At 47.3% G+C, this 25476-nt stretch overlaps 1 protein-coding gene across 1 annotated transcript in view; it reads right to left on the bottom strand.

Annotated features, from left to right (window-relative positions):
* Positions 1-357: 357 nt before the first annotated feature.
* Positions 358-25476, bottom strand: part of atp13a1 (ATPase 13A1) — an 82171-nt gene continuing 57052 nt past the window's right edge. Inside the window, exons 15-26 of the mRNA XM_080216341.1 lie at positions 25181-25291; positions 22536-22661; positions 20942-21050; positions 19484-19683; positions 17586-17682; positions 12844-13025; positions 10646-10760; positions 9190-9386; positions 6765-6907; positions 6066-6177; positions 5673-5816; positions 358-3381 (exon numbers count right to left, since the gene is read on the bottom strand). Of these exons, the coding sequence (XP_080072467.1) occupies positions 3271-3381; positions 5673-5816; positions 6066-6177; positions 6765-6907; positions 9190-9386; positions 10646-10760; positions 12844-13025; positions 17586-17682; positions 19484-19683; positions 20942-21050; positions 22536-22661; positions 25181-25291 (1647 nt within the window). The 3' untranslated portion in view covers positions 358-3270. The remainder of the gene's footprint in view (positions 3382-5672; positions 5817-6065; positions 6178-6764; positions 6908-9189; positions 9387-10645; positions 10761-12843; positions 13026-17585; positions 17683-19483; positions 19684-20941; positions 21051-22535; positions 22662-25180; positions 25292-25476) is intronic.

The raw sequence follows: 25476 nt of genomic DNA, 5'->3' as shown, positions 1-25476 counted from the left end.
CAAAGTTACTGTGAAGCACCTTGTAGTGTCTTAACATGAGATGCTATAATGAAATGTGCAAGTCTTAATACTCAAATCTAAGCCTCACTTTTAGTGCTACAACTACCAGTGGACTGAATCCATCTTTTGATGCAAAGGGTAAGTTTGCACTCTGTTGACAATTTTTTTAAACACAGTTATATATAATCAAATTCAAACCAGAAAACTGATTTGACTGCGAGGCATCATTTGTACCTTTGAACCAATCCTTCCAGTCCATCATCTGGCAGCTGGACACGGGAAACATTCCCAAATGGACATTCCCCTCAGCCAGAGGCCACAAAGCCCAACGGATCAAATTCTTCCTCCAGCTTTCCATGCAATCATCCACAGCCTTTATTTTCTTTACATTTCTCAACCACGAACAATTCAGAAGTAAGACACATGACTCAAAAATAAAATAAATTCCCTGATCCAGGAAGAGGTGGAGGGAATTCCTGAATTTATGGGCAAGAGACAGGAAGGCACAGCTGCCAATGGTGAGGTGAAGTGTGTGCAAGAGGGGCACAAGTTTATTTATTAGTGCTACAATGAAGTTACTGAAAATCCCCTAGTCGTCACACTCCGGTGCCTGTTTGGGTACACTGAGGGAGAATTTAGCACGGCCAATGCCCCTAACCAGCACATCTTTCAGACTGGAGGGAACTGGAACACCTGGAGGAAATCTACACAGACACGGAGGAGAACATGAAGACTCCACATAGACAGTGACCCAGGACGGGAATCAAACCCAGCTCCCTGGCACGATGAGGTAGCAGTGCGAACCACTGTGCTGCTTGGTGTTAGAGGATCACAGTTCTTGGAGGGCTGGACGTTAGAAAAGGGCAAAGGCTTGGTGGGATTGACGTTCAAGTGATTGATAAGGGTCATGAAGGTCAGCATTGAGTGGGTGAGGAACACACAGGGAAGATGTGGATGAGCTGCAGATTGTGGAAGCTGGCTAGGAGAGCAATGAAATAATCAGAACTATTGTTAAAGTGCTGCTTAATAAGCGTTTTTAACAAGGAAATTGTTGCTCAGCCAGAAACGAATGTCAGAAGAATAGTCTGAGGAGAGTCAGTGAGGGAGGCTGGTGGTGGAGAGATTGAGCTGGATGTGATCAGCCTTGCGCCATATCTTTCAATGGCGTGAGGCAGTTCACAGAGTGAGTCTCGGGATACAGGAACTTCAGGACTAGATTGAGGAAGTTACTGGTGATTCTCTGCTTACCATCAATTAGGCAAGAATGGAAGCAGGTGTGAGATACGGAAGGGAAGATGGCTGTTCAGCATTGCAATGGGAATGGGAAGAGAATGGGGCTTATGAGGAAAATCAGCTGGGAGAGAACACAAGGTGGGGGGTAGGGGAGAAATTACAGAAAGAGGAGTTCAGAGCGTGAGCCTTGATGGAAGTTCAGTAAAGGCCGACAATTGGATTCTTAGTCTTAACGTCCAAGAAAATCTAACAATTCCTCATTTGATGGAAGGTGGCTGGAGGAAAGGAAGTCAGGGAGACACTTGGCAGTCAAAGAATTCCTACAGGCGGAAGGTGGCCACTTGGGCCATCTACACCAACCACAATCCCACCCTGGACATATCCCCGTAACCCCACATATTCGTCCAGCTAACCCCTCAAAACTAGGGTCAATTTAGCATGGCCAAATCAACCTAACCCACACATCTTGGATGTGGCAGTCAGTAACACTCTTATCCTCTAAGATTGTATGTCAAACTTAGTCTATATTTGCTGGCAGCATGCTTATCTGTTGAGGTACTGGAGGGGTGGGTGAGACATTGGAACATGGGATGTTACTCAGGGGGCGAGGTGACAATGAGCTGGAAAAGCAGTGGGGGGGGGGGGGCGAGGAGAGGTGAGGGTTTGATTTCAGACTGCTGCAAAGGTCAGGGGCTGGGTGAAGGCTGTGGGACAGTGCAGCCAGGGTGGGGCTGGCAGGGCGTTTGCGGGGGGGCAGGGGGGGCACAGAATGTCTGAGGCCAATGTTATCAGCTGCTAGCAAAACACAGCAATGCTGGGGGTACTGCCTTTTGGATCAGATGCGAGATTCCGTTCCTCACCATATTGTGACATTTATTCCTTAACCATCCTCAGTAGCACACTGCAGTTTGTGAGATCTTGCTGTGTACAGTTTGGCAGTCTTCCCTGCATTCCATTAGGGTGGTTCCAAAGTGATGCGAAGAGGCTACGGAAGTGGGCCGGGCACCAGCAGTAAATGACACTGTTCCACTCCGATTCCGGCCTCGAGAAGCTGACCTTTCTTAGTCCAGTCGATCATTGAAGATTCATGGATGTCTGTAGGCCCAGGTAAGGAATGCCTCCCCATCGGCAGTTAGTACACAGCAGTTACTGGCCTTTGTTACGGGAGCAGGCACAGAACTGCAGACAGCCAGCAAGCTGGTTCTGGGGAGCACTGAGGAAATAGAACTGCAGTGAATGGAAGTCACAGCTTGCATTTATATAGCGCTGTCAGTGTAAGAGACAAGTTTTAAGGAGTGTTTGAAGGGAGGGAGAGGTGCGGGAGAGAATTCCAAAGCTGGAGGCACATCTCTCAAAATGTGAGAGAGAATGTATGTATGTTCACATGTGCATGTGTATGTACATGTGTGAGCACATGAGTGTATATGCAAGTGTGTATGCACAAGAGTACATGCGTGTATATATGTTCGTGTGTGTTTGTGCATAAGTGCATGCATGTCTGAGTGTGTATGGGGAAGAATGCATAATAGGTCAGAGTTGGAGAGCTAACACTGGAGGTTAAAAACTCACCTCTTGCAAAGACTGGCCAACAAATGAAGAGATGGAGGGAAAACCTTCACCTTTGTATTAATTAAATCAATTGACGACATTCGCCTCGTTTACAAAACAAAAACGCCATCAGCAGCAGTGAGGATTTCACAGCTCTTGGTGTGGAGGGAGATGGAAGGGGGTGGAGTGGCTGAATTCACAAACACTCTCAAACTGTACATGGATTTATTTCCTTTTTCCTCATCCAGATTTTTTTTGGGGTATGAAAATACCAGTCGATTTTGTTTTTATATCAAAAACCATCTATGAAAACGGTTGGCGAGTTAAAAGTCCATCCGCAGGAATTTGGGTGGGGAGAGGATGGGGTGGGGGGAGGGGCTTGGTGTCGAGTCCCTCTTGCCCTGAAATCTCACTCTCTCTGGTGCTCGAGGGCAGCTGCGGACTAGCGCAGTGGGCCGACAGGGACTGGTCAGCCTGCCGGCTCCGCTATCAGGAAGGCACGTGAAGTCTGCTGCTTCCCAGCAACGCCTGAAGAATTCGGTCCAACCCAAGTGCCAGCAGGAAGTCAGCCACCAGGACCTCAGCAATCACCACTTTCAGCTATATCAGGACAGAGAAAAACCAGTCTTAGCTCTTTACATCCAATTCTCAAATTCCATTTCCTGACAACTGGGGATTAAAGGTTCTATGTTTCTCCAAGTGCTGATCACCCCTCTAGACCATTCCACACACACACAGCTGTTTGACTAAAGTGTGCACCACAATCAAGTTTCACAGAATCCCTACAATGCAGAAGGAGGCCATTGAGTCTTCACCGACTCTCCAACAGAGTCCTATCCCCATTTATCTCACTAATCCACCTAACCAGCATGTGATATAGACATAGGTCATAGAACCCTACAGTGCAGAAACAGGCCCTTCGGCCCATCAAGTCTGCACCGACCATAATCCCACCCAGGCCCTACCCCAATATCCCTACACATTTACACGCAAATCCCTCTAACCTACACATCCCAGGACACCAAAGAGGCAATTTTAGCACAGCCAATCAACCTGACCTGCACATCTTTGGACTGTGGGAGGAAACCGGAGCACCCGGAGGAAACCCATGCAGACACGAGGAGAACGTGCAAACTCCACACAGACAGCGACCCGAGGCTGGGAATCGAACCCATGTCCCTGGCACTGAACTAACCACTGTGTTACTGTATCACTCATTTGACTGGTACTTGGCAACTTCCCAGCAAGAACACTAAGTGACGTTCACACTGGCTGAATTACACCTCTCAGTCACCCGCTGCGGTGTGTCACAAACCAAAGACTGCAGGGTCATGTATGGTACCAGAGGTCAAATGCAATGCTGATCTTCCCATTGCACCCTCCTCTCCCCTCCAGGCATTCTGCGCTTTACAACCATGTCTCAAAGCACAGCTGAAGGAGGTAGAATCATAGAACCTACAGTGCAGGAGGAGGCCATTTGGCCCATCGAGTCTGCACTGACAATCCCACCCAGGTCCTATCTCTGTAACCCCAAATATTTACCCTCCTAACCCTCCCCCTCAACCTAACGGCGATTTAACATGGCCAATCTATCTAACCTGCACGTTTTTGGAGCGTGGGAGGAAACCCATGCAGACACGGGGAGAATGTGCAGACTCTCCACAGACAATGACTCGAGGCTGGAATCGAACTTGGTCCCCTGGCACTATGAAGCGGGAGGTAGCCCAAGTACTGCTAAACCCAGGCAGAGCGAGAGAGATGGCAGAAATCTGATCTAAAAGCAGGGGGGGGGTTGGAAATGTACAGCAGGCTCGGAACCCAGGAACTGCAGCACAGGGGACTACTGGACTCTCATTGTGTTGGTGCTACTGAGTCCAGCTTCTGGGACACCATTTCCCTTCCCCTTTCAAACACTGACCTGATTTGCTTTTAAATGATGCCACAGACCGATCCTTCCTGTTGGGGAAACATTCTCTATTCCATTAACTCTCCAGGAGAAACAGTCCCCTTTTTCCCTCGTGTCATAACCGGAACCTTTCTTTTCTTTACACATTCGCAAGGTCCACAGTCCTGCTGAAGTCACTCCCTCCACCTCTACATCCATTATTGTTCAAACTCTCTTTCCTCACAGAGTCTGTAGTACGTCAGAATTGGTGGGGAGCAACAAAGATCAAGTATAAAAGTACAGCAGAGGAACAGGCCCTTCAGCCCTCCTGATGTCTGCCTAAACTAAAACTGTATGCACTTATGGAATCCGTATCCTTCCATTCCCATCCTATTCATGTATTTGTCTAGTTTCCCCTTAAATGCCGCTATCGTACCTGCTCCCACCTCCTCCCTGGGCAGCGTGTTCCAGACATTCACCACGCTCTGTAAAAAAACTTACCTCGCACATCTCCTCTGAACTCTTCCCCACACACCTTAAACCTATGTCCCCATATACTTGCTCTTTCCTAGGGTAGAAAAGTCATCTCACTGTCCACTCTGTCCATACCCCTCATAATCTTGTAGACTTCTATCAGGTCACTTTGTCAACCTCCAATGAGAACAAACCAAGTTTATCCAACCTCTCCTCACAGCTAATGCTCTCCAGACCAGGCAACATTCTGGTAAATCTCTTCCAATGCCTCCATATCCTTCTGGTAGTGTGGCGACCAGAATTGCACACAATATTCTAAATGAGGTCTAAGGTTCCGTACAGCTGCCGCACAACCTGCCAATTTTTACACTCAATGCCCCGACCGATGAAGACAAGCATGCCTTCTTGACTAGGAGACAAGTTTCTTGTCCAATACCCTCCCTCATTCAATGCACTGATATCACGCCTGAATGAGAGATTTGGAGTAGGTTTGAGAGGCCCCCCCACCCCCCCAAGGGCTTTCTACCCGTACCTCTGTAGGGATTTCCACCAGCCCAAACTGCTCGTTAAACTCTGGTGATGAGCCGGTCAGCAGGCCCAGAATGGCGAGGGCCGAAATGACGATACTCCACAGCAAGGGTTTGTTCTCCCGCAGACTCTCCATAAACGGGTGACCCTAAAAAAAAACATACACAAGGTCAAGCTTAGAGCCTGACGACATCTCAAAACAGTATCGCTTACGCTCTGAGTCTATTGTATAGGGGTGAACATTAAATAAAATATTAAACTGCCTCACAATCTAATGTGAATTGTGGATTAATCACTCAAAGGCAATTATTGGTTAGTGACCACGACAGTAATGGATGATCAATGAGGGTCCCCCACCCCCCGGCTGATCAGCTAGTACACTAACTGCTCCTCTTACCTTGTAATTAATGGCGAATGTGGCCATCTGCATTGACATGGACATGATGTACACAGTGCTGTTCACCAAGCTGGGCTCAAACTCTTTGTATAAATCCACAAACTCCTCTGTGCTGCAAAAGGAAGCAGGGAGGGCGGTGAAACACAACTCAAGCCGAGGGAGTGACCACATCCAACACCCTGAACAGGACAGACCTGTCTCGCAACCCATTCCATCCCCCCCAACCTCCTACCATAAATAAATCACAGTGGCAGAGTGGTTAGCACAGATGCGTCACAGCTCCAGGGACCCGGGTTCCATTCCGGGCTTGGGTCACTGTCTGTGCAGAGTCTGCATGGGTTTCCTCCAGGTGCTCCGGTTTCCTCCCACAGTCTGAAAGACACGTGGGTTAGGTGGATTGGCCATGCTAAATTGTCCCTATTAGGGGGACTAGCAGAGTAAATACATGGGGTTATGGGGATAGGGCCTGAGTGGGATTGTGGTCGATGCAGACTCGATGCCCACCTCCTGTACTATAGGGATCCTAAGATTCTATATAAATGAAAGTCTTTTCTTTATTCGATACTCTAAATGGGTGACTAAATTGATGAACACTGGAAAATCCCACACAAGGAGGAAAGTAAGCACATTTGTGTGAGGGCTCCGCATCTCTCCCTGGGTAGAACTAGGAGGGGAGAAGAATAACAATGAGGATCTCACCTGGAGGAGGAGTATTCCTGTGCTGCCCTGTACAAGAAAACCAAGCTGGCGAAGTGGACAGTGAATTGCAGCAGTACAGTGAGGATCGTGTACAGGTTGAATATGTTTGGCAGTGGACGCACCTTCGACAGAGTCTTCAATGGCTGCAGAAAGTCAAGGAGGAGGAGGATTTGGTAAACTGATGAGGCTGACTCCACACTTGCCAGGTAAATACACCCAAAACCTTTGATCAGGGGCCGCTAGATAATGGCCAAGAGGCAGGAGCATGGAGCAATACATCCCCATCCAGCCTGCCAATCTAAACCAAAGGACAGCCAGGCCAGGGAGTAACAATAGAGCTTTCTCAATCGAGATAACAAGGCACTGACTTGGCTGTGTTGGCCACTGTGCATACACACCTGCTGCACACACTCAGTTATGGCTCACAGTACATTATCGCTTGTTAAATCTGCTGTGGCTGTCAGTTGTTAACACATGAGGTTTAATGCAATCATGATACATACAGCAGAGTATTTGTTTTGCTTGTCTGTGCTGTGTAGGGACAGTGGCTCAGTTGTATCTTTAATCAAGACAACTTTGACTTTTGATCCTTTCATGGGACGGGGGTGTTGCTGGCGAGGCCACCATTTGTTGCCTCTGTGAAGGCGGTGGTGAGCTGCCTTTATGAACCGAAGTAGTTCATGTGTTGCAAGTACACTTGTTGCTTGTGCTACCAAATAAACCTGTCGGACTTTAACCTGGTGTTGTGAGAATTCTTATTGTAGGTACACCCACAGTGCTGTTAGGGTAGAGGGGAAACAACTTTTCTCTTAGGACAGGGGACAGTGACCAGGGGGCAGGAGATTTGAGGGAAAACATTTTCACTCAGAGGGTGGTGGGAATCTGGAACTCACTGCCTACGGCAACATGGTGGCACAGTAGTTAGCACTGCTGCCTCTCAGCGCCAGGGACCCAGGTTCAATTCCTGGAGTGGATCACAGTCTGTGCAGAGTCTGCATATTCTCCCCATGTCGGTGTGGGTTTCCTCAGTGCTCTGGTTTTCTCCCACTGTCCAAAGATGTGTGGATTAGATTGATTGGCCACACTAAAATTGTCCCTAATGTCAGAGGGATTAGCAGGGTAAAATATGTGGGGTTGGTTAAGTTTAGGGCCTGGGTGGGATTGTTTTCAGTCCAGTCTCAATGGGCCAAATGGCTTCCTTCTGCACTGTAGGGATTCTATGAAAGGTTGGTAGAGGTGGGAACCCTCAACATTTGAGAAGCATTTAAATGAGCAATTGAAATGCCAAGGCTATGGACCAAGTGCTGGAAAATGGGATTAGGCTAGATAGATGCTTGATGGCCAGTATAGACAGGATGGGCTGAAAGGCCTCTTTTTGTGCTGTAAAATTCTATGATTCTATGTACTGTTAGGTGGAGTTCCAGGAGTTTGACCCTCAGAGAAGGAAAGACTTTTTTTTAATTGCTTTTATGAGATGACGGTATCACTGGCTAGGTCACCTTCCAAAATTGCTCTTGAACTGAGGGGCTTGCGAGGGGGTTAATGTTTGTGGATGTGATGCCAATCAAGCGTGGCTGCTTTGTCCTGGATGGTGTCGAGCGCTGTTGGAGCTGCACCCATCCAGGCAAATGGGGAATACTCCGTCTGCAGGCAATCACTGCCTTGACTCACCACGAGGTGGGGCGGGGGCGGCAGACGAGGCAGGGTGGGGGTGGGACGAGGTTGAGAGCCACGTAGGAGAGCCAAGCACACAAACAGGCAGAATCTGAATCACAAACACCCAAGGCAACAGGAACACACACATTGATGGGCGAAACCACAGTTCAGATCTTTGATGTCGCCACAAAACCATCAGAGAGATACAATCCTGACCACTCCGGAAGCAGAGTTTCACAAGCATCTTCAGTCTGACCCTGAGCCACACCAGGGCCCCATGCCGACTCCAGGCTCCTTCATCCAGTCCCTGTGTAGAAGCCAGAGGTCAGGGAGGCCCTGGGTCCTTGCACACACTGTTCAAGAACTCAGACTGACTAGCCCACTATACAACACGGGCCAGTGGTTTCCGAGGGTGGTTACACAGTCTGATTTCCCTTTGATTGCGTTGCTTTTTAATCTGTCCAGGGTCGCTTGCCTATTGAAGATTCCCAGCTAACCCATCCTGGTCCTTGGTCAGTTCCGGGAACTGCTGACATCAGGATGCAAATCTTCCCCCATGTGCTTATTTGAACAGAAATGATTTATATTGCCCCCCTCAGCCCTCGCTAAAACCAGAAGCAATGTGGGTAGATTGTCCAACATCATTTTCATTGTGACAGGATGCGGCTACACCGCTGATCACATCCAAGATGTTTAAATCAATTCTGAGTGGACAGAAGATCACGGCTAAAACCACAGGTGCACGAATGTTAAATACACATCATTTTACCTTGGATCTCGAGATGAAGAGGAAGCAGCCAGCCAGAAGCAACCCTTGCAACGTGGCCTGGAAGTCACTGAATTTAACTCCCTCCAGGTACAACACACTCTGGCTGTAGGCAAGGATCAGGGCATTCAGGGCCAGGATCTTAAACATCTGGAGTGTGGTTACCAACGTGCAACGGCCTTGTTTTATCACATAACATACTGTTGAGAGAGAGAGAGCGCTTGTGTGAAAGGAAAGAATGCTTCTAAGTCGAAACATAATTATTTGGCAGTACAGACCTTGAATATTAATGGAAAATAGACATGCCATCAAAGTTTTTCATCTTGCACTCAACAGGACAAGACAAGGCCAGCAACCCTGATGGACAATGGAGGTCCTGGAGAGTACAGAAGGTAGTCATTCGGCCCATTAAGTCTGTACCAACCATAATCCCACCCAATCACCCCTATTTATTTACCCTTTAAATCCCCATGACACTAGGGTCAATTTAGCATAGCCAATCAAATTAAGCTGCACATCTTTGGACTGTGGGAGGAAACCGGAGCACCTGGAGGAAACCCACGCAGACACGGGGAGAACGTGCAGACTCCACATAGATAGTGACCCGAGGCAGGAATCAAACCCAGATCCCTGGCGCAGTGAGGCAGCAGTGCTAACCACTGTGCTGCGGTGATTGATTAAGAAACAGACATAAAACAAGCCTCTAAGTAAGACCGGTGTCTTGTGGGGTGGGCTGGAGAACAGTTACTATCGGTGGGGTCCAAAATGGTAATCAGCATTAGAGCCATTACTCCTCACTAGATGTCCCTGGATAAAGGGGGAAGGAATTTAAACACAACAATTAGGATCTCAGTACTAGACTTTTGGGGAGCATGCATGGCGGACATGTCTCTTGACCAGTGCAGTGGGTGGGTTTGAAGCTGGGGGATTCCAGTTATGTACAACACCCCCATCGTAGGTCACTGCTCAATGTTTCTGAAACAAATCCCACAATACAAGTTTTGTTCCAGCCACCTGGCGAAGGGACATGCTGTCCCAAAAGCTTGTGGCTTTTGCTACAAATAAGCCTGTTTGGACTTTAAACTGGTGTTGTGGGATTTCTTTCTGTTTTACCCCAGTCCAACACCAGCATCTTCACATCAATATTTCTGAGACAGAAGGACGGGTGTGGGAGTCGTAGTTGATGAAACTTCACCACTTGTGTCACCAGGCTGTGGGGACAGTGACGAAGACGCACAGCCAGAGTGAACATAAACCAGTTTACCAAAATGGGCTGGATCTAGTCCCAGATCCTGGGCTCCTAGAGGAAACCAGCTCAACAGGAATATTGTGCAACACAGGGAGACGGCACAAGGATTAACATTTAATTGACGCAAGGAAAACCTGTGCAAGAATTACAACATACAGCACGTATGTAAAGGAACACCAAGGAGGGGGAGAGTTATGTACAGATACTCACTGCACATGATGGATGAAAGCTTGGAAGTAAATGGTGCCGCAATGCTGGCGTCTCCCAGTTTTATTACAGGCATCTGGTCCTCCTCGAGGTCTTTCAGCACCTGGTTAAGGCGCTCCTGTAAGGAGAGAAGACATGGAGAAATGATTCAGAGCAAACACAGGGCTAATACAGTACTGGGAGTGGGTTAACCCACAGCCAACATAAGGAACAGCTTGTGACGCCACGTCTGGTTAACTCAAAGCATTCCAATTACTGCCTCGGTTTAGAATACTCAGGACAAATGTGTGTGTGAAAATTAGAGTGCTGAACTACGTAGCAATACAATCAAACCAGCCAAGCTTTCAACATGTAGCCCATTAGCGAGAGCACTTGTTATAATACTCTCCACGTCACCCAGTATTCGCCACTAAAACCTCCACTGAAACCCTCAGACTGGACACTAACACATCTTTCACCAGCTCTGCTCCTACCTGGTTCAATTCTAGTAATGGGTCACTGTCTATGTGAAGTTTACACGTTCTCCCCATGTCTGCGTGGGTTTCCTCTGGATGCTCTGGATTCCTCCCACAGTCCAAAGATACGCAGGTTAGATGAATTGCTAAATTGCCCCTTAGTGTCAGGGAAATTAGCAGGATAAACAGGTGGGGTTACAGGGATAGGCCCTGGGTGGGATTGTTGTCAACGCAGACTCGATGGGCCAAATGGACTCCTGTGCTGTAGTATTCTCTAACTTGAATCAATTGATGTCCATTGACTGCCCTCAGTTCTCAGCCTTGCTGCACCCTCCATCTGCAGCCTGCTTCACCTTGTAGACCTCAGGCTGCACTTTTTGCTTTGAGCAGTACACACTCACTTGTGCACGCTCCTTGTCCACTCTGGCTGACACAGCCTTTAGCCCTCACTGCCAAAGACTGCAAACCCCAACTGCTCTCTGGCTGTTTGTTCCACAGAGGCCCCCTCACAGCAAAGACTGCCTGAGATGCCAATGGAGAACTGAAGTCCACGAGATTGAGCCGAGGAGCAACGCAAAACCCTATATATGTTCACGTGCCAGGGTAGAAGCGGAGCCCTTCACACTCCCGTCCAGCCGCTCAGTGTGTGGGTTTGGTGTTGACAGCTGTGGAAGCCTTGGTGAGGCCTTGGTGAGCTCCGAGGGAGTGAACTCATCATTTTCCCAGCTCCTGCTCTGAAACCAAGCAGCTGTCCAACATAGAAGACAGAAACCTACCCACCCCGAGCCCCAGGGGGCCCTCCACCCCACCCCACCCACACATAAAAGGAAGACCCCCCCACCCCCCGCCCGCCAGCCTCAGGGAGACCCCCCCACCCCCCCACCCCCGCCCGCCAGCCTCAGGGAGACCCCCCCCACCCCCCAGCCTCAGGGAGACCCCCCCCACCCCCCGCCAGCCCCAGGAAGCTTCTCCCACCCCCTCAGCCAGGGAGACTCCCCCACCCTGCTACCAGCCCAGGGAGTCTCCCCCCACCACCACTCAGGGAGACCCCTCAGCCCCAATTCCACACAACACCCAATAGCTGGTTTCTGAGCAGTATCGGCCTTCCCAGCGGTGGGCAGCAGCCTTTGCACGGACAACAATTTATGGATGAAGTGTACAACATAGCCCCCAACCACCATCACCACCACCGCCCCCCATCACCAACCTTCACCGTCAACCTTACCCCCTCCCTAGGACACTAGCTGAGGGGCTTGACCCGATAGGCACTGACACCCTCCCCTCCATTACACTTCAGCCACCTCGAAACACTGGTGATCTTAGACAGTGATGCACAGTAGTCTTTTCAACTGCAGAGGCATCGCACCAAACCCTGTTCTCACCTGACATTTACTTTTTATTGGAGGGGGAGGGGATGGTGGTGGTGTGGCAGCGGCAGGGGGGCAGGAACATGTCAAGGCAGAGAGATCAGGTATCGTGCCCCTGGCTGATCTCTTTTCCCCTCTCCCCCAGGTGATGAACAATCAGTGCTCCGGTTAACGCGAGCAGAGATTGGGAATGAGCCCTGGGATCTTCCTGTGCCTCACTGTAACTCACCCACTGGGAGGAAACAGACTTTAGATCATTTATTTAATAGGCAGGTGTTTGTGAAACAGCTTGAAACATACGAATTTACATCGTAAAGGTGAGGATACAAGAGCAGAGGGGTCCAGGCTGACCGGTGGAGATACACACAGTATTACTCACTCTCTGTACAGCCAGCTGCTCCTCCCGCTGTGACATTAACCGTTGCCTCGCTCCCCGGGAAGATGGTTTCAAGATGCTGCTGGAGCTGTTGGAAGTCAAAGATTTCCCGTCGGTTATCCCATCCTTTGGTTTCCTCTTCTTGTCCGGAATCCGTTCAGGAGCATTAGCAAGCAAAGCCACCCCTGGAACAACAGGACACTCACTGAAACCCTGAGAAGCACTGTTTCAGTTTGAAGTTTATTTATTAGTATCACAAGTCAGCTTACATTAACACTGCAATGAAGTTACTGTGAAAAATCCCCGAGTCGCCACACTCCAGCGCCTGTTTGGGTTAATGCACCCTAACCAGCATGTCTTTGGACTGTGGGAGGAAACCGAAGCACCCAGAGGAAACCCACGCAGACACAGGGGAGAACGCGCAAACTTCACACAGGTAGTGACCCAAGCCGGGATTCAAACCCAGGTCCCTGGCGCTCTGAGGCATGTGCCACCCACTTACAGTGCAGCCTGAGATTGCCAAAGGCAGATAGGAAATGTCCAAAAAAGCAACAGCAGGGGCTAGCACTGAGCCTCGCTGATCAAAATGGTCATGGGCGGCACTGCTGCCTTACAGCATCAGGGACCCGGGTTCGATTCCTGGCTTGGGTCACTGTGTGTGTGGGGTTTGCACATTCTCCCTGTGTCTGCATGGGTTTCCTCCAGGTGCTCTGGTTTCCTCCCACAGTCTGAAAGACGTGCTGATTAGGTGTATTGGCCATGCTAAATTCTCCCTCAGTGTATCCAAACAGGCGCCGGAATGTGGCGACTAGGAGATTTTCACAGTAACTTCATTGCAGTGTTAATGTAAGCCAACTTGTGAAACAAATAAATAAACTTTTAAAACTCCTGTTCCATCCAGGAACATCAGGACGCTTCTAGTGCACTGAACACTAAACATGCAGAAAGTATAGCCAGCAGAAGTAGCTCGAGCTCCAAGTTTGGGAATTCAACCACTAACTCACTGAGGCACAACCACAAAGCTGACAGCTACATGGATAGCACAGTTTTCTCTTTTTTATTCTTTCATGGGATGTGGCTATCGGGGCTAGGCCAGTAGTTAACCTAGGCCGCTGCAGGGACAGCACAGCCTTAGCACTGCTGCCTCACAATGTCAGGGACCAAGGCTCAATTCCGGCCTTGGGTCACTGTCTATGTGGAGTCTGCACGTTCTCCCTGTGTCTGTGTGGGTTTCCTCCGGGTGCTCCGGTTTCCTCCCACAATCTAACGGTGTGCAGGTTAGGTTGATTGGCCATGCCAAATTGCCCTTAGTGTCGGGGGGGTTAGGACGGTAAATGCGTGGGATTACTGGGATGGGACCTGGGCGGGAATGCTGTTGGTGCGGGCTCAATGGCCTCTGTCTGCACTGTAGATTCTATGAAGTAATTATTGCCCATCCCCAACTGCCTTTTATGGATGTAGCCGCAGCACAGGGGGGTGTGGAGGCAGAGGGGAATGGGTGAGGCTAAGGAGGAGGAAGCAGGTAGTCCAGGGGTGCCAAGTACATCCATCTCGCTCTTCGATCAGTATTCAGATCTGAAAGTAGGTAATCAATGGTAGTTCCTTTTGGGAGTGCAGCTGGAATCAAACTCATCACCAAGAGGGTTGAAAGAAGATTGGGAAAGCAATAGTGAAGAGGTATTCTATAGTTAGGGGAACAGACAGACGTGAGTCAGACGTGAATTCATGCACGCATAGCGTGCCAGTCTGGCCAGGTCACCCCAGCTTGGGTCACTGGCTACATGGAATCTGCACATTCTCCAGTTTCCTCCCACAGTCCAAAGATGTGCAGGTTGGGTGGATTGGCCATGTTAAATTGCCCCTTAGTATCAGAGGGTCTAGCTGGGGTAAATGCATGGGGTTATGGGGATAGGGCCTGGGTGGGATTGTGATTGGTGCAGACTCAATGGCAACTCAATAGAAGTTTATAAAATTATCAAGGGTATATTAGAGTGAACAGTTGGAAGCTTTCTCCCAGGGCAGAAATGACAATTACACTACACTCACAAAAACGCTATATTCTACATTCTCTTGTTCCCTTCTCTATGAACAGTATGCTTTGTCTGTATAGAGTGCAAGAAACAATACTTTTCACTGTATACTAATACATGTGACAATTATAAATCAAATCAAAATCCCTCCTCATAGGGCAGTGTGGCACTGGTATTAGGGATGGTTTAATTTGACAGGGGGTTGGGAACAAAGGTGTACCATCGGAAAGGATAAACAAGTTGTGGAAAGGATTGAGCAGCTAGCATTGGAGTAACAAGGCGGGAAAGTAGAAATGTTAAATTAGGTTTGAGGTACACGTATGCAAATACGTGAAGCATGGTAAATAAGATTGGTGAGCCGCAGGTGCAGGTAGCCACATGGGAATATGATGTTGTTGTTGCGATTAGAGGGGCAGGAGTGAGTGCCAAATATTCCTGAATACACGGTGATCAAGAAAGATGGGGAAGGGAATAATGGGATCATAGAATCAGTGCAGATGAAGGCCATTCAGCCCATCGAGTTTGCATCAACGACAATCCCACAAATTTACCCTGCTAATCCCTCTAACCCATGCATCCTGGGACACTGAGGGGCAATTTAGCATGGCCAACGCAACTAACCTGCACATCTTTAGACTGGGGAGGGATAGACAAGGGAATTAAGGGTTATGGGGAGAAAGCGCGAAAGTGGAACTGATCCACTTCAGATCAGCCATGATCTTGTTGAATGGCGGGGCAGGCTCGAAGGGCTAGATGGTCTACTCCTGCTCCTATTTCTATGTTCTTATGTTCTTAAACCAGAGCACCCGGAGGAAACCCTCGCAGACACACAGGTTGGTGGCATTGAGCAAGGAGGATATTACAATGATGGAGGGATGACATGATCTGGAGGCTCAGGTCACTATTTAGTTAGAGTTAATCGAGGGAGCACTGCAGTCACCAATTACTGGGAAGAACACATCTGCAGGGAAATTAGAGGAGTGTAAAACATTTAGAGTTGTTACAGAGAGGAACTTCAACTATCCAAACATAAACTGGGATAGTAACAGCGCAAATGACAAGAGAGGGAGTTGGTTTCAGAAATGTCTTCAGGAGAGTGTTGTTGATCAGTAGAATCTGATCCAATGAGGAAGGAGGCATTACTGGGTCTGGGAAATGAAGTGGATCAAGTGGATAAAGTGTCAGCTGGGGAATCTTTAGGGAGCGACGACTGAAGGATCACAGGGTTTACACTAGCTATGAAAAACAACAAGAGGCAATCCAAAGCAAAAATACTAAATTGGAGGAAGGCTAATTTCAATGGGGTGGGAATGGGCCTGCCTCAGGTAAATGGAATCAATGACTGACAGGCAAAACTGTAGCAGAACAACTGACTGCCCTTAGAGAAGACAGTTCAGGTACATTCCCCCCCTACAAGGGGTAACTGTCAGCCTGATCTCCCCAGATGAAAAAAAGAGATGTTGTTTGTCTATCGTTGTTGATGAGGACCTCAACTCCATTAGTCATTTTCAAGCTGGACATGACACGTCCGAAGATGACTGATCAGACCACTTCGGGCACAGAATGTCCTGGCACATATTGGACAGGACGCACTCTAATTGTTGCGCTGGTGGCTCTGGACTTGCACAGCTTGCGCTTAAGTTGTGCTTCAGCAATGCACCTTGCTTCGTAAGCTTGACAGCCCTTGTGGATGAGGCAGCGCCAGGTAGAGTGGTTTTGTGCCAGCATTTCCTATGTCAAGCGCTAAGAGATAGAGAAAAGGTAGAAGATGAGAGGGTGTATGTCATACATCAAGTGAGAACCAGGCTGGATACTCGAAGTATAGAGAGGAAGTAAAAAAAAGGAAACCTGAGAGTTGAAGAGAGAGTATGAGAGAAGACTGGCAACTAACAGAAAAGGGACCCCAGTAGTCTTCTATCAGCATATAAATAGTAAAGGAGTAGGGCTGATTAGAAACTAAAATAAGGACCTACTCAGGGGGAGAGGAATTGGCTGAAATACTAAATGAGTGCTTTGCATCTGTCTTGACCAAGGAAAGAGGAGTCAGTGAGTTGCACAGATGGATGATCAATTGACAAGGAGGTAGTATTAAAACAGCTGGCTGCACTTAAGGTTAATGAGTCACCAGGACTGGTCCAAATGAATCCAAAAATCCTGAGGGAAATGGCCCATAATTCACCAATCTTCTTCAGATACTTGGGCAGCCATAGGAGTGGAGAATTGAAAATGTTATACTGTTGTTCAAAAGAGAGAGAAAAATCATCGCCATTGGCAGACGGGTCCAGAAGCAGAGATTTAAGACAACTGGCAAAAGAACTGATGGTGACATGAAGCAATACATTTCAATACAATGAGTGGTTCGGATGTGGAATGCACCGAGTGTGACGGGGAGAGGGTACAGATAGAGATCGGGGCTGTCAAATAGGGACTGGATAGGCCCATAAAAGGAGAATATTTCCAGGGAAAAGATTGGGAAATGGGAACCACAGAGTTGCTCCAGTAGAAGGCTGACATGGACATGATGGGCCAAATAACCTCCTATGATTACAGTTTGGGATTAAAGGAAATCAAGTCCATGTATTAGATATACGGCGAGAACAAGCATGTTACCTTATCCTGCAATCCTGTTCATCTTTTAATGCCTAGCTTTGGAATTCAGCTTCCCAGTGAAACCAGACACCCAGTGGTGTCCCACACCACACATTCAGTGCTTACCAACATCGGCATGTTTAAGGGCCCCGACGTCATTGGTCCCATCACCACACATCAAGGTGGTATAACCCAGGCTCTTGAAACTGGTGATGACAAACTCCTGCAAACAGAGGAAGGTGGGAATTCAGTCACAACATACACAATATCACAGACTGCAGGAGGCGGCTATTCTGCCCATCGAGTCCGCACTGGCTCTCTGACAGAGCACCCCTACCCAGCTGCTCTCCCCTGCCTCATCTCCGCAACCTTGCGCATTCTTTATGTTCAGATAGCAATCCAGTTCCCTCTAACTGGAGCTGTCAGCACCATCCCTCAGGAAGTTGGTTCCATACTCCAACTGGGTGAAAACATTAATCCTTGCATCACACCTACTCCTTTTGCCCACTGATTTGAATCTGCACCCCTCTAAGTTCTTGACGTACTTTTTAGGGGGAACATTTACCTTGTCCTTACAACAGCTGCACACAAAAACATCTGACCAAAACTTGGATGAAATACAGTAAGACAAAGGAGAAACATTTTCACATAATAGACGAGGAAACAGTGTGTCCATCACCACAAGTTACAACTGAAGGTAAGATCATTGCTGCATTAAAGGTGCAATTAAGTGAACAGAAATAATCAAAGAGCTCGAGGATTAGAATAATTCATTACTATGCAAGACCAAATGAGTTGAATGGTCAATTAGCTGCTGAAATTCTAATTATGTCTTACCTTGGGATAGATGATTATTCTGAACTGTGGGAGGAACTGAGCTGCCTACTGCCCATTCCCCAAACTGCATTCATCTCCTCACCCCACTCTTGCTGGCTTACCACTCCAACCACCAATTCCTCAATTTCAATATTCTCACCCCTGTTCAAAAGCTGCCTTGGCCTCACCCCTACCCCATCTCCAACGCATCCAGTCCCACAACTCTCAGAGCTCTCTGCTACTTTGATTTGAGATTCAACGCCTTGCCTAGTTTCCATTGCCGCACCTTGGCTGGCCCTACCTTCAACTGCCTGGGCCCCAAGAGATAGAGAATCTGGTGAGCTGGTGCGATGACAATCTCTCCTCAATGTCAACAAAACTAAGGAGATTGTCATCGAGTTCAGGAAGCATAGTGAAGGACATATCTGTCTACATCATGGGGACAAAGCGTCAAGTTTTTAGATGTCCAGGTCCCTCCATACCGATGTTATAGTTAAGAAAACCTCTACCTTTCTCAGAAGACTAAGGAAATTTGGCATGTCAGCTACGCCTCTCACCAACTTTTACAGATGCACCATAGAAAGCATTCTCTCTGGTTGTATTGCAGCTTGGTATGGGCTCCTGCTCTGCCCAAGGCCACAAGAAACTACGAAAGGTCATGAATGTAGCCCAATCCATCACATGAACCAGCCTCTCATCCACTGGCTCTGTCTACACTTCCTGCTGCCTTGGCATAGCAGCCAGCAATATCAAGGACCCCACACACCCCAAACATTCTCTCTTCCACCTTCTTCCATCGGGAAAAAGATGGAAAAGTCCGAGATCACGTACCAACCGTTACAAAAACAATGTCTTCCCTGCTGCCAGACTTTTAAATGGACATACCCTGCATCAACTTGATCTTTCTCTACACCCTAGCTATGACTGTAACACTACATGCTGCACCCTTCCTTTCCTTCTCTATGTATCGTATGCTTTTGCCTGTATAGCGCGCAAGAAACAATACTTTCCACTGTATCCCAATATACGTGACAATAATAAAAAGAAACAAAACAAGCTCTAGAAATGCATCTCTTCACTATACCAGCCCCTTCCCTCAAACTTCTCAACCTCTCTGCCTTTAAGGTGTTCCAACCATTTTCCTGGTCAAGCCTTTCCTTGTACAGCGTGCTGTCACACAAGTGACATGTTATTGCAGTAAGTCTAACCTTCTGTTTGGGTGCGACCCGGGCAAACACATGGACATGAGGTATCAGTTTCATCAGGAAGGGCCTGTCTATCATGTTTAAATAATTGATCCCTTCGCCCGTCACGCATAGATCATATTTTTTAGTCAGGTCACTCAGGGTGGGTGGAATCACGGGGCTGGTAAATTTGCCATCGATGGACACCCACATCCACTCGGGATCTGAAGGGAGAAGAATACAACGTTCCGTTAGGCTTCACGAACACGGGACAGTCCCCCATCCATCCCATTACAAAATGATGTTCCTTAAAGTTTATCTATTTATTAGTCACAAGTAAGGCTTACATTAACACTGTAATGAAGTCGCCACACTCCGGTGCCTGTTCGGGTCCAGAGAATTCAGCATGGACAATGCACCTAATCAGCACCTCTTTTGGACTGTGGGAGGAGCACCCGGAGGAAATCCACACAGACACGGGGAGAGAGTGCAGACTCCACACAGACAGTGACCCAAATCAGGAACTGAACCTGGTCCCTGATGTTGTGAGGCAGCAGTGCTAACCAATGTGCTGCCACTTGGGACATTGATGCTAACCAGTGAAGTTTTAATGCCACAATTAGGTGTTTCTAGCAATGCTTTGTTACATTCATTTCAATAGTGTAGGGTGGCACAGTGGTTAGCACTGCTACCTCACAGTGCCAAGGACCTGGGTTCAATTCCCGGCTTTGTTCACTGTCTGTGTGGAGTTTCCTCCAGGTGCTCCAGTTTCCTCCCACAATCCAAAAGAGGTGCATTGGCCATGCTAAATTCTCCCTCAGTGTACCCAAACAGGCGCCGGAGTGTGACGACCAGGGGGTCTTCACACTAACTTCATTACAATGTTAATGTAAGCCTTACTTGTGACACTAATAAGTATGTATTAACTTTAATAGATACATACAGGCATGTCAAATGATATGTATCTCAATGCTTTCTACCCTTTGGAGCCCCAAGTCAAAGATCATCTGTATTATGGGCATGACAATCCAGCTAAATGCAATATTGTAGAAGCAATCGTGGTTATAATATCCTTACAGGTGACAGCTCAGACCAGTTATTAAATATGGGAGAGATGTACGAGGATCTACATAGGTTTAGGGATCAAAGTGCTTCGTGATTTTACTTAGCCTCTTGGGTTGGTTTGGTGCGAACACGACTGTTAGCAGTTATCCCAATTTTGACAAGGTCATTGTCCTGAAACTTTTAACCCTCTCGCTCTCCATTAGAAACTGCCTGATCTGCTGAGTGTTGGCTCCACTTAATCTGGGCATGAACGTCCCACTAACACCGCTTTGATGATCTTGCTTTATTCAAGAAGGGCTAGGGAGGAATAAGTCACCTAACTCCACTGCACTAGCTGCACATCAACAAAACATAAATACACATTCCAATTTACTGGACTATTTTATCAGCCGCATTTAAACCTCAATCAGGCATTACCTTTATCCTGAGGAGCTTGGAGGACGAGTGTGTGTTCTTTCTGGATGAAGTGGAGCTCTCGGGCCACATGGCAGGCTGTGAGGGGATTGTCACCAGTAATCATAACTACCTGGAGAGATAAAGAAACAGGGAAAGGGGGAGGGGATCACAGACAGAAACATGGGGAGACTCAGACACAATGGAGAGGGGATGAGCAAGAGGGAGAAGAGATGGGCCGGCGGTGGGGTGGGCGGGGGGGGTGCGGGGGAGGAGGTGGGGAACGGAATTGGGGGAAGAATAGTTAGAGGGAGAGGGAGTGGAGTGAAAGAGACAGGGCGGGATAGACAGTTACGGTGATAGACGGCCAATCAACCAGGATTGAGAGAAAACGTTTAAAGGAAGAGTAAGATGGAGTGAAACAGTAGCCGGTGGGTGGAATGACAAAACAGATTCCTCAATCTAATTAAACACTTGCAATGTGAATGACAGATGCTGTTCTTTACAGCCAGTTTTTATCTACCCAGAGATTAATATTGTCCCAGTGTCACTTATGTTGTAGAGGGATTTGCATATGACAAAACTTGGAAAAGATTGCGAACCGTGAGGTGAATGGTAATGGACCTCAAAAGGTCGGCTGCTGGAAAGGGCAGGAAGGTAGCAGATAAAATTTGATACAGGATGCCATTCATCTTGGCAGCAGGAACAAGAGGAGGCAATATCAGTAAAGAGTATAACGCTGAATGGGATGCAGGAGCAGGGGGATCTTCGGTTGTATGCACACAAATCATTGACAAGACAAATTAAGAAGCCAGTTAGGCAGACAGGCTTTAGAAACAGAGGCAAAGAGTGGAAAAAAAACAAGTTACAAAGAACACAGGTGTGGTCTCAGATGGAGCAGTGCACCCTGGGCTCTGCACTGCAGGAAGGTTATGAAGGTCTTAAGAGGGGTTGCGGAGAAGATTACAAGAATGATTACGGGGATGATGGACTTCAGTTAGATTGGAGAAACTAGCGCTGTTTTCCTGAGGCAAGAGGAAGCTTGAGAGGTGATGTTTTAGACAAGGTCGGAATCATGAGGAGTCTGAAACGAGAGTTAGAGGGGGAAATCGTTCCCATCGGTGGAAGGACGGAGGACATGAGGAAAAACCTTCTGTTTTAGGATTTGGAATGCACTGCACAAATGCATGGAGTTGGATTCAACTGCGACTTTCAAAAGGCAATTGGACACTTAACTAAATAGGAAAGGAAATTGCAGGGTAACAGGGAAAGAGAAAACAGGGAGGGGACTGGGACTAGTGCAGAGAGAGTATGGGAATGATGATGGGTCGAATGGCCCCCTTCTGAGCTGTAACCATTTGTTTTTGATGGCGAATCAGTTGGTGGATGTCTATTAGCTAACTCTATTGACAAGCTGCGAAGCCACATGGTGAATACTTTGATCCCCTGAAGCCCACCTCCCCTCAAGTCTCAACTCGCTGTAAATGCATCCACTAAAGTGATTTTTTTTTTGCTGATGAACCTTAATGACTTTTCAGAGCACAGGTCCACTTGGCCAACAAGCTAACTGAGGAGAGATCACTGCAGGAAACACCGTCTAACTGGAAGGGATGCCTACCTGATGTGATGCATTCTGGATCTCTTTGATGACTGCTTTCGAATCAGCCTTGAGGGGACAGGAAACGACCATGAAGCCGGCAAATTTCAGGTTCGACTCCAGTTGCTCGCGGGTGATCGATCGTACCTGAGAGAGAGGGGCGAGAGGAAGGACACACCAGGACAACATTAGCAACAGCTCTCAGTTAATAACTGAAGAAACCCTGTTGGCAGCAGCACCAGCACTTAACTCTCATATGAACAAGGCTGAAGTGCAGAGTCCAGATGACAGGCAGGAAGCACGAAGGTAAATTCACATTCTTTTAGGCACCAACCTCTCTGAACACTTGAGTATGGCACTGGTGTGACATCTATTGTGATTAGGTTAGAAAAAGTAGTATGTCTCCACAGGTGGCACGGTGGCACTGTAGTTAGTACTGCTGCCTCAAAACGTCAGGGTTCGATTCCTGGCTTGGGTCACTGTGTGTGGAGTTTGCACATTCTCCCCGTGTCTGGGTGGGTTTCCTCGCACAGTCCAAAGATGCGCAGGTTAGTTGAATCGGCTGTGCTAAATTGCTCCTCTGTGTACCCAAATAGTGACGTGGATGTGCCGGCGTTGGACTGGGGTAAACACAGTAAAAAGTCTGACAACACCAGGTTTAAGTCCAACCGATTATTTGATAGCACACTCACTAGCTCATTCACCTGACGAAGGGACTAACCCGAAAGCTAGTGAATGTACTATCAAATAAATCGGTTGGACTTAAACCTGGTGTTGTCAGACTTTTTACTGTGTTTACCCAAATAGTGCCAGAGTGTGGTGACTAGGGGATTTTCACAGTAACTTCATTGCAGTGTTAACATAAGCCTACTTGTGGCAATAATAAATAAACTTAACCATGTTAGAACTACCAGAGTAGACACAATATCAAACCAAGGTGTAACAATAGGTCGCCAATTCCAATAAACAGAAACATTAGCTCTAGTTTGAAGCATATGGAAAAATATTTCATTGGCCAGGACTGTCTACCTTAATCTAGCAGCCAGATGATCTGTGGTATGCTATGTGTAGGCAAGTGTGAAGAACGAGAAATAATTGGATTGGGGAGTGTCATTGTACATTCTGCCCTCATTTCTCCAATCCCATTACATCCCCATTTGTAATGGAAATGGTTCTGGAAAATACACTGCTCTACGTTACACCCAGTCTTCCAGAGAATAAAATTACAGCATGATCTGTGTCCATAAAGGAAATTTTCATTATAAATGTCAACACAATAATAAGAACAAACTTTGGCTTATATTTGGGATTGGCACAGCGGTTAGCACCGCTGCCTCACGGCGCCAGGGACCCGGATTCGATTCCCGGATGGTACGTGTCCTCGAACTCAGATAGGTCAGGGAGCAAACTGTGAAAAGGATACAAGGAGTTTGCAAAGGGATAAGCGATTGGGCAAAAACTTAGCAGCTGGAGTATAATGGAAATGTGAACATATCCACTTTGGCAGAGAACTCTGCAGTACAGAGGGATCTGGGTGCCCTGGTACACAAAATTGCAAGTTAGTTTGCAGGTACAGGAAGTGATTAAGAAGGTAAATGGAATGTTCCATTTGTGACATTAGTGTCCCTTTAAGAAAGGTTTCTTTTTAACCACAATTTCTACAGCTCACAGTTTCAGTGATGTAATTGCTGTTGACTTGACTGGAATTGTCCTTTAATTGCTTAAAATAAAGGAAGTATTAAATAGGGATTGTTCACATTTACTCTGGGATTACTTTTAGGATTCTCCATTGTCAGGAGACAAGGTCATGTGTTTTTAGACGGATTTTGCTTTCCAGTAAGTTTAAGGTTTCGGTTTTGAGAGTTCTGAGGCTGCAGTTTAGTTTTAGAAGAGACATCAAACAAGAGAGAAGCTGAATTCTCTCTCTGTCACCCGGTTCAGTTTGGACATTCTCGAGGTTATCTCAAGGCAATCTTTTGCCTTCCGGAAGGAAAGTGCTGGCTTTGAAAAGTCTTAATTCCAGTCAAGTGAGATTTTAATTATGTTGTGTTAAGCCAGTGAAAAGTGTTTTATCTATGAAAGGTTATGGTGTGTTGAAATAGCTTTAATATTCAATTAAGGATTAATACATTATTATGGCTGTTTTCTGTTTGTAATTGATAAAAAGGTATTGCTATTTTTCTTTCTATACATGTTAACTATACTCTTAAATAAGCTTTGTTTGGGTTGTTAAATCACACCTGAAGCGAAACCCATCATGCCTTTCCTAGCCTAATTCAAAATGCAAAACTAATTGTTCAGACAGGCTTCATAAAACACTGAAGGTTTTACCCTGGATCCTAAACATTTTCCATATAGGAACAAACCTGTTTTCTCTTAGTAATGACAATGAGCTGGAACACACTACCCAAGGGGATGGTACAAATGATCACCGATTTGGAAAGGGAATTGGACAGACACTTGGGGAAAGTGAAGGTACAGGGAATAAAGCAGGCGATTGGATGGACTACATTTTTCGACAGAACTGGCACGGACTCAACGACCCCCTCCCGTTCTGTAATGAACACGATAACATTGCTATCTGTGATCAGTGTACAATTCACTGTGGCTACTTGTACCCTTCACTGGTACGAGAGCCAAGATAAGATATCCAAGCAGAATTTTACCTGTTGATGACGGAGATGCCCCATCTCCTTGTATCCCAAAGCCAGTACTCGTGCTCCCTCTCGCGACATCGCAGTGTGGACAGTATCATAGTGGCTGGGTAACTCAGAAAACTGGAAACCAATCACAAATACAGTACATAAAATCAAACTAACAAAAGATTCAAATTCTAAAAGCAGCACAGCAATAGATGGTGTCAAATCTCTCACGTGGCCAAGATCTTAGAGGCTGGCAAAGAGCAGAGGACATCCCATTCCTCAGAGGTAAAGTCAGCTACCCCAAACTGCTCTTTTGTGAC

This window comes from Carcharhinus amblyrhynchos, chromosome 33, assembly GCF_965287045.1.
Source record: "Carcharhinus amblyrhynchos chromosome 33, sCarAmb.v2.hapA, whole genome shotgun sequence".
Taxonomy (NCBI): Eukaryota; Metazoa; Chordata; class Chondrichthyes; order Carcharhiniformes; family Carcharhinidae; genus Carcharhinus; species Carcharhinus amblyrhynchos.
Note: the sequence above shows the minus strand (reverse complement) of the source record. Positions and strands in the feature narration are given on the sequence as shown.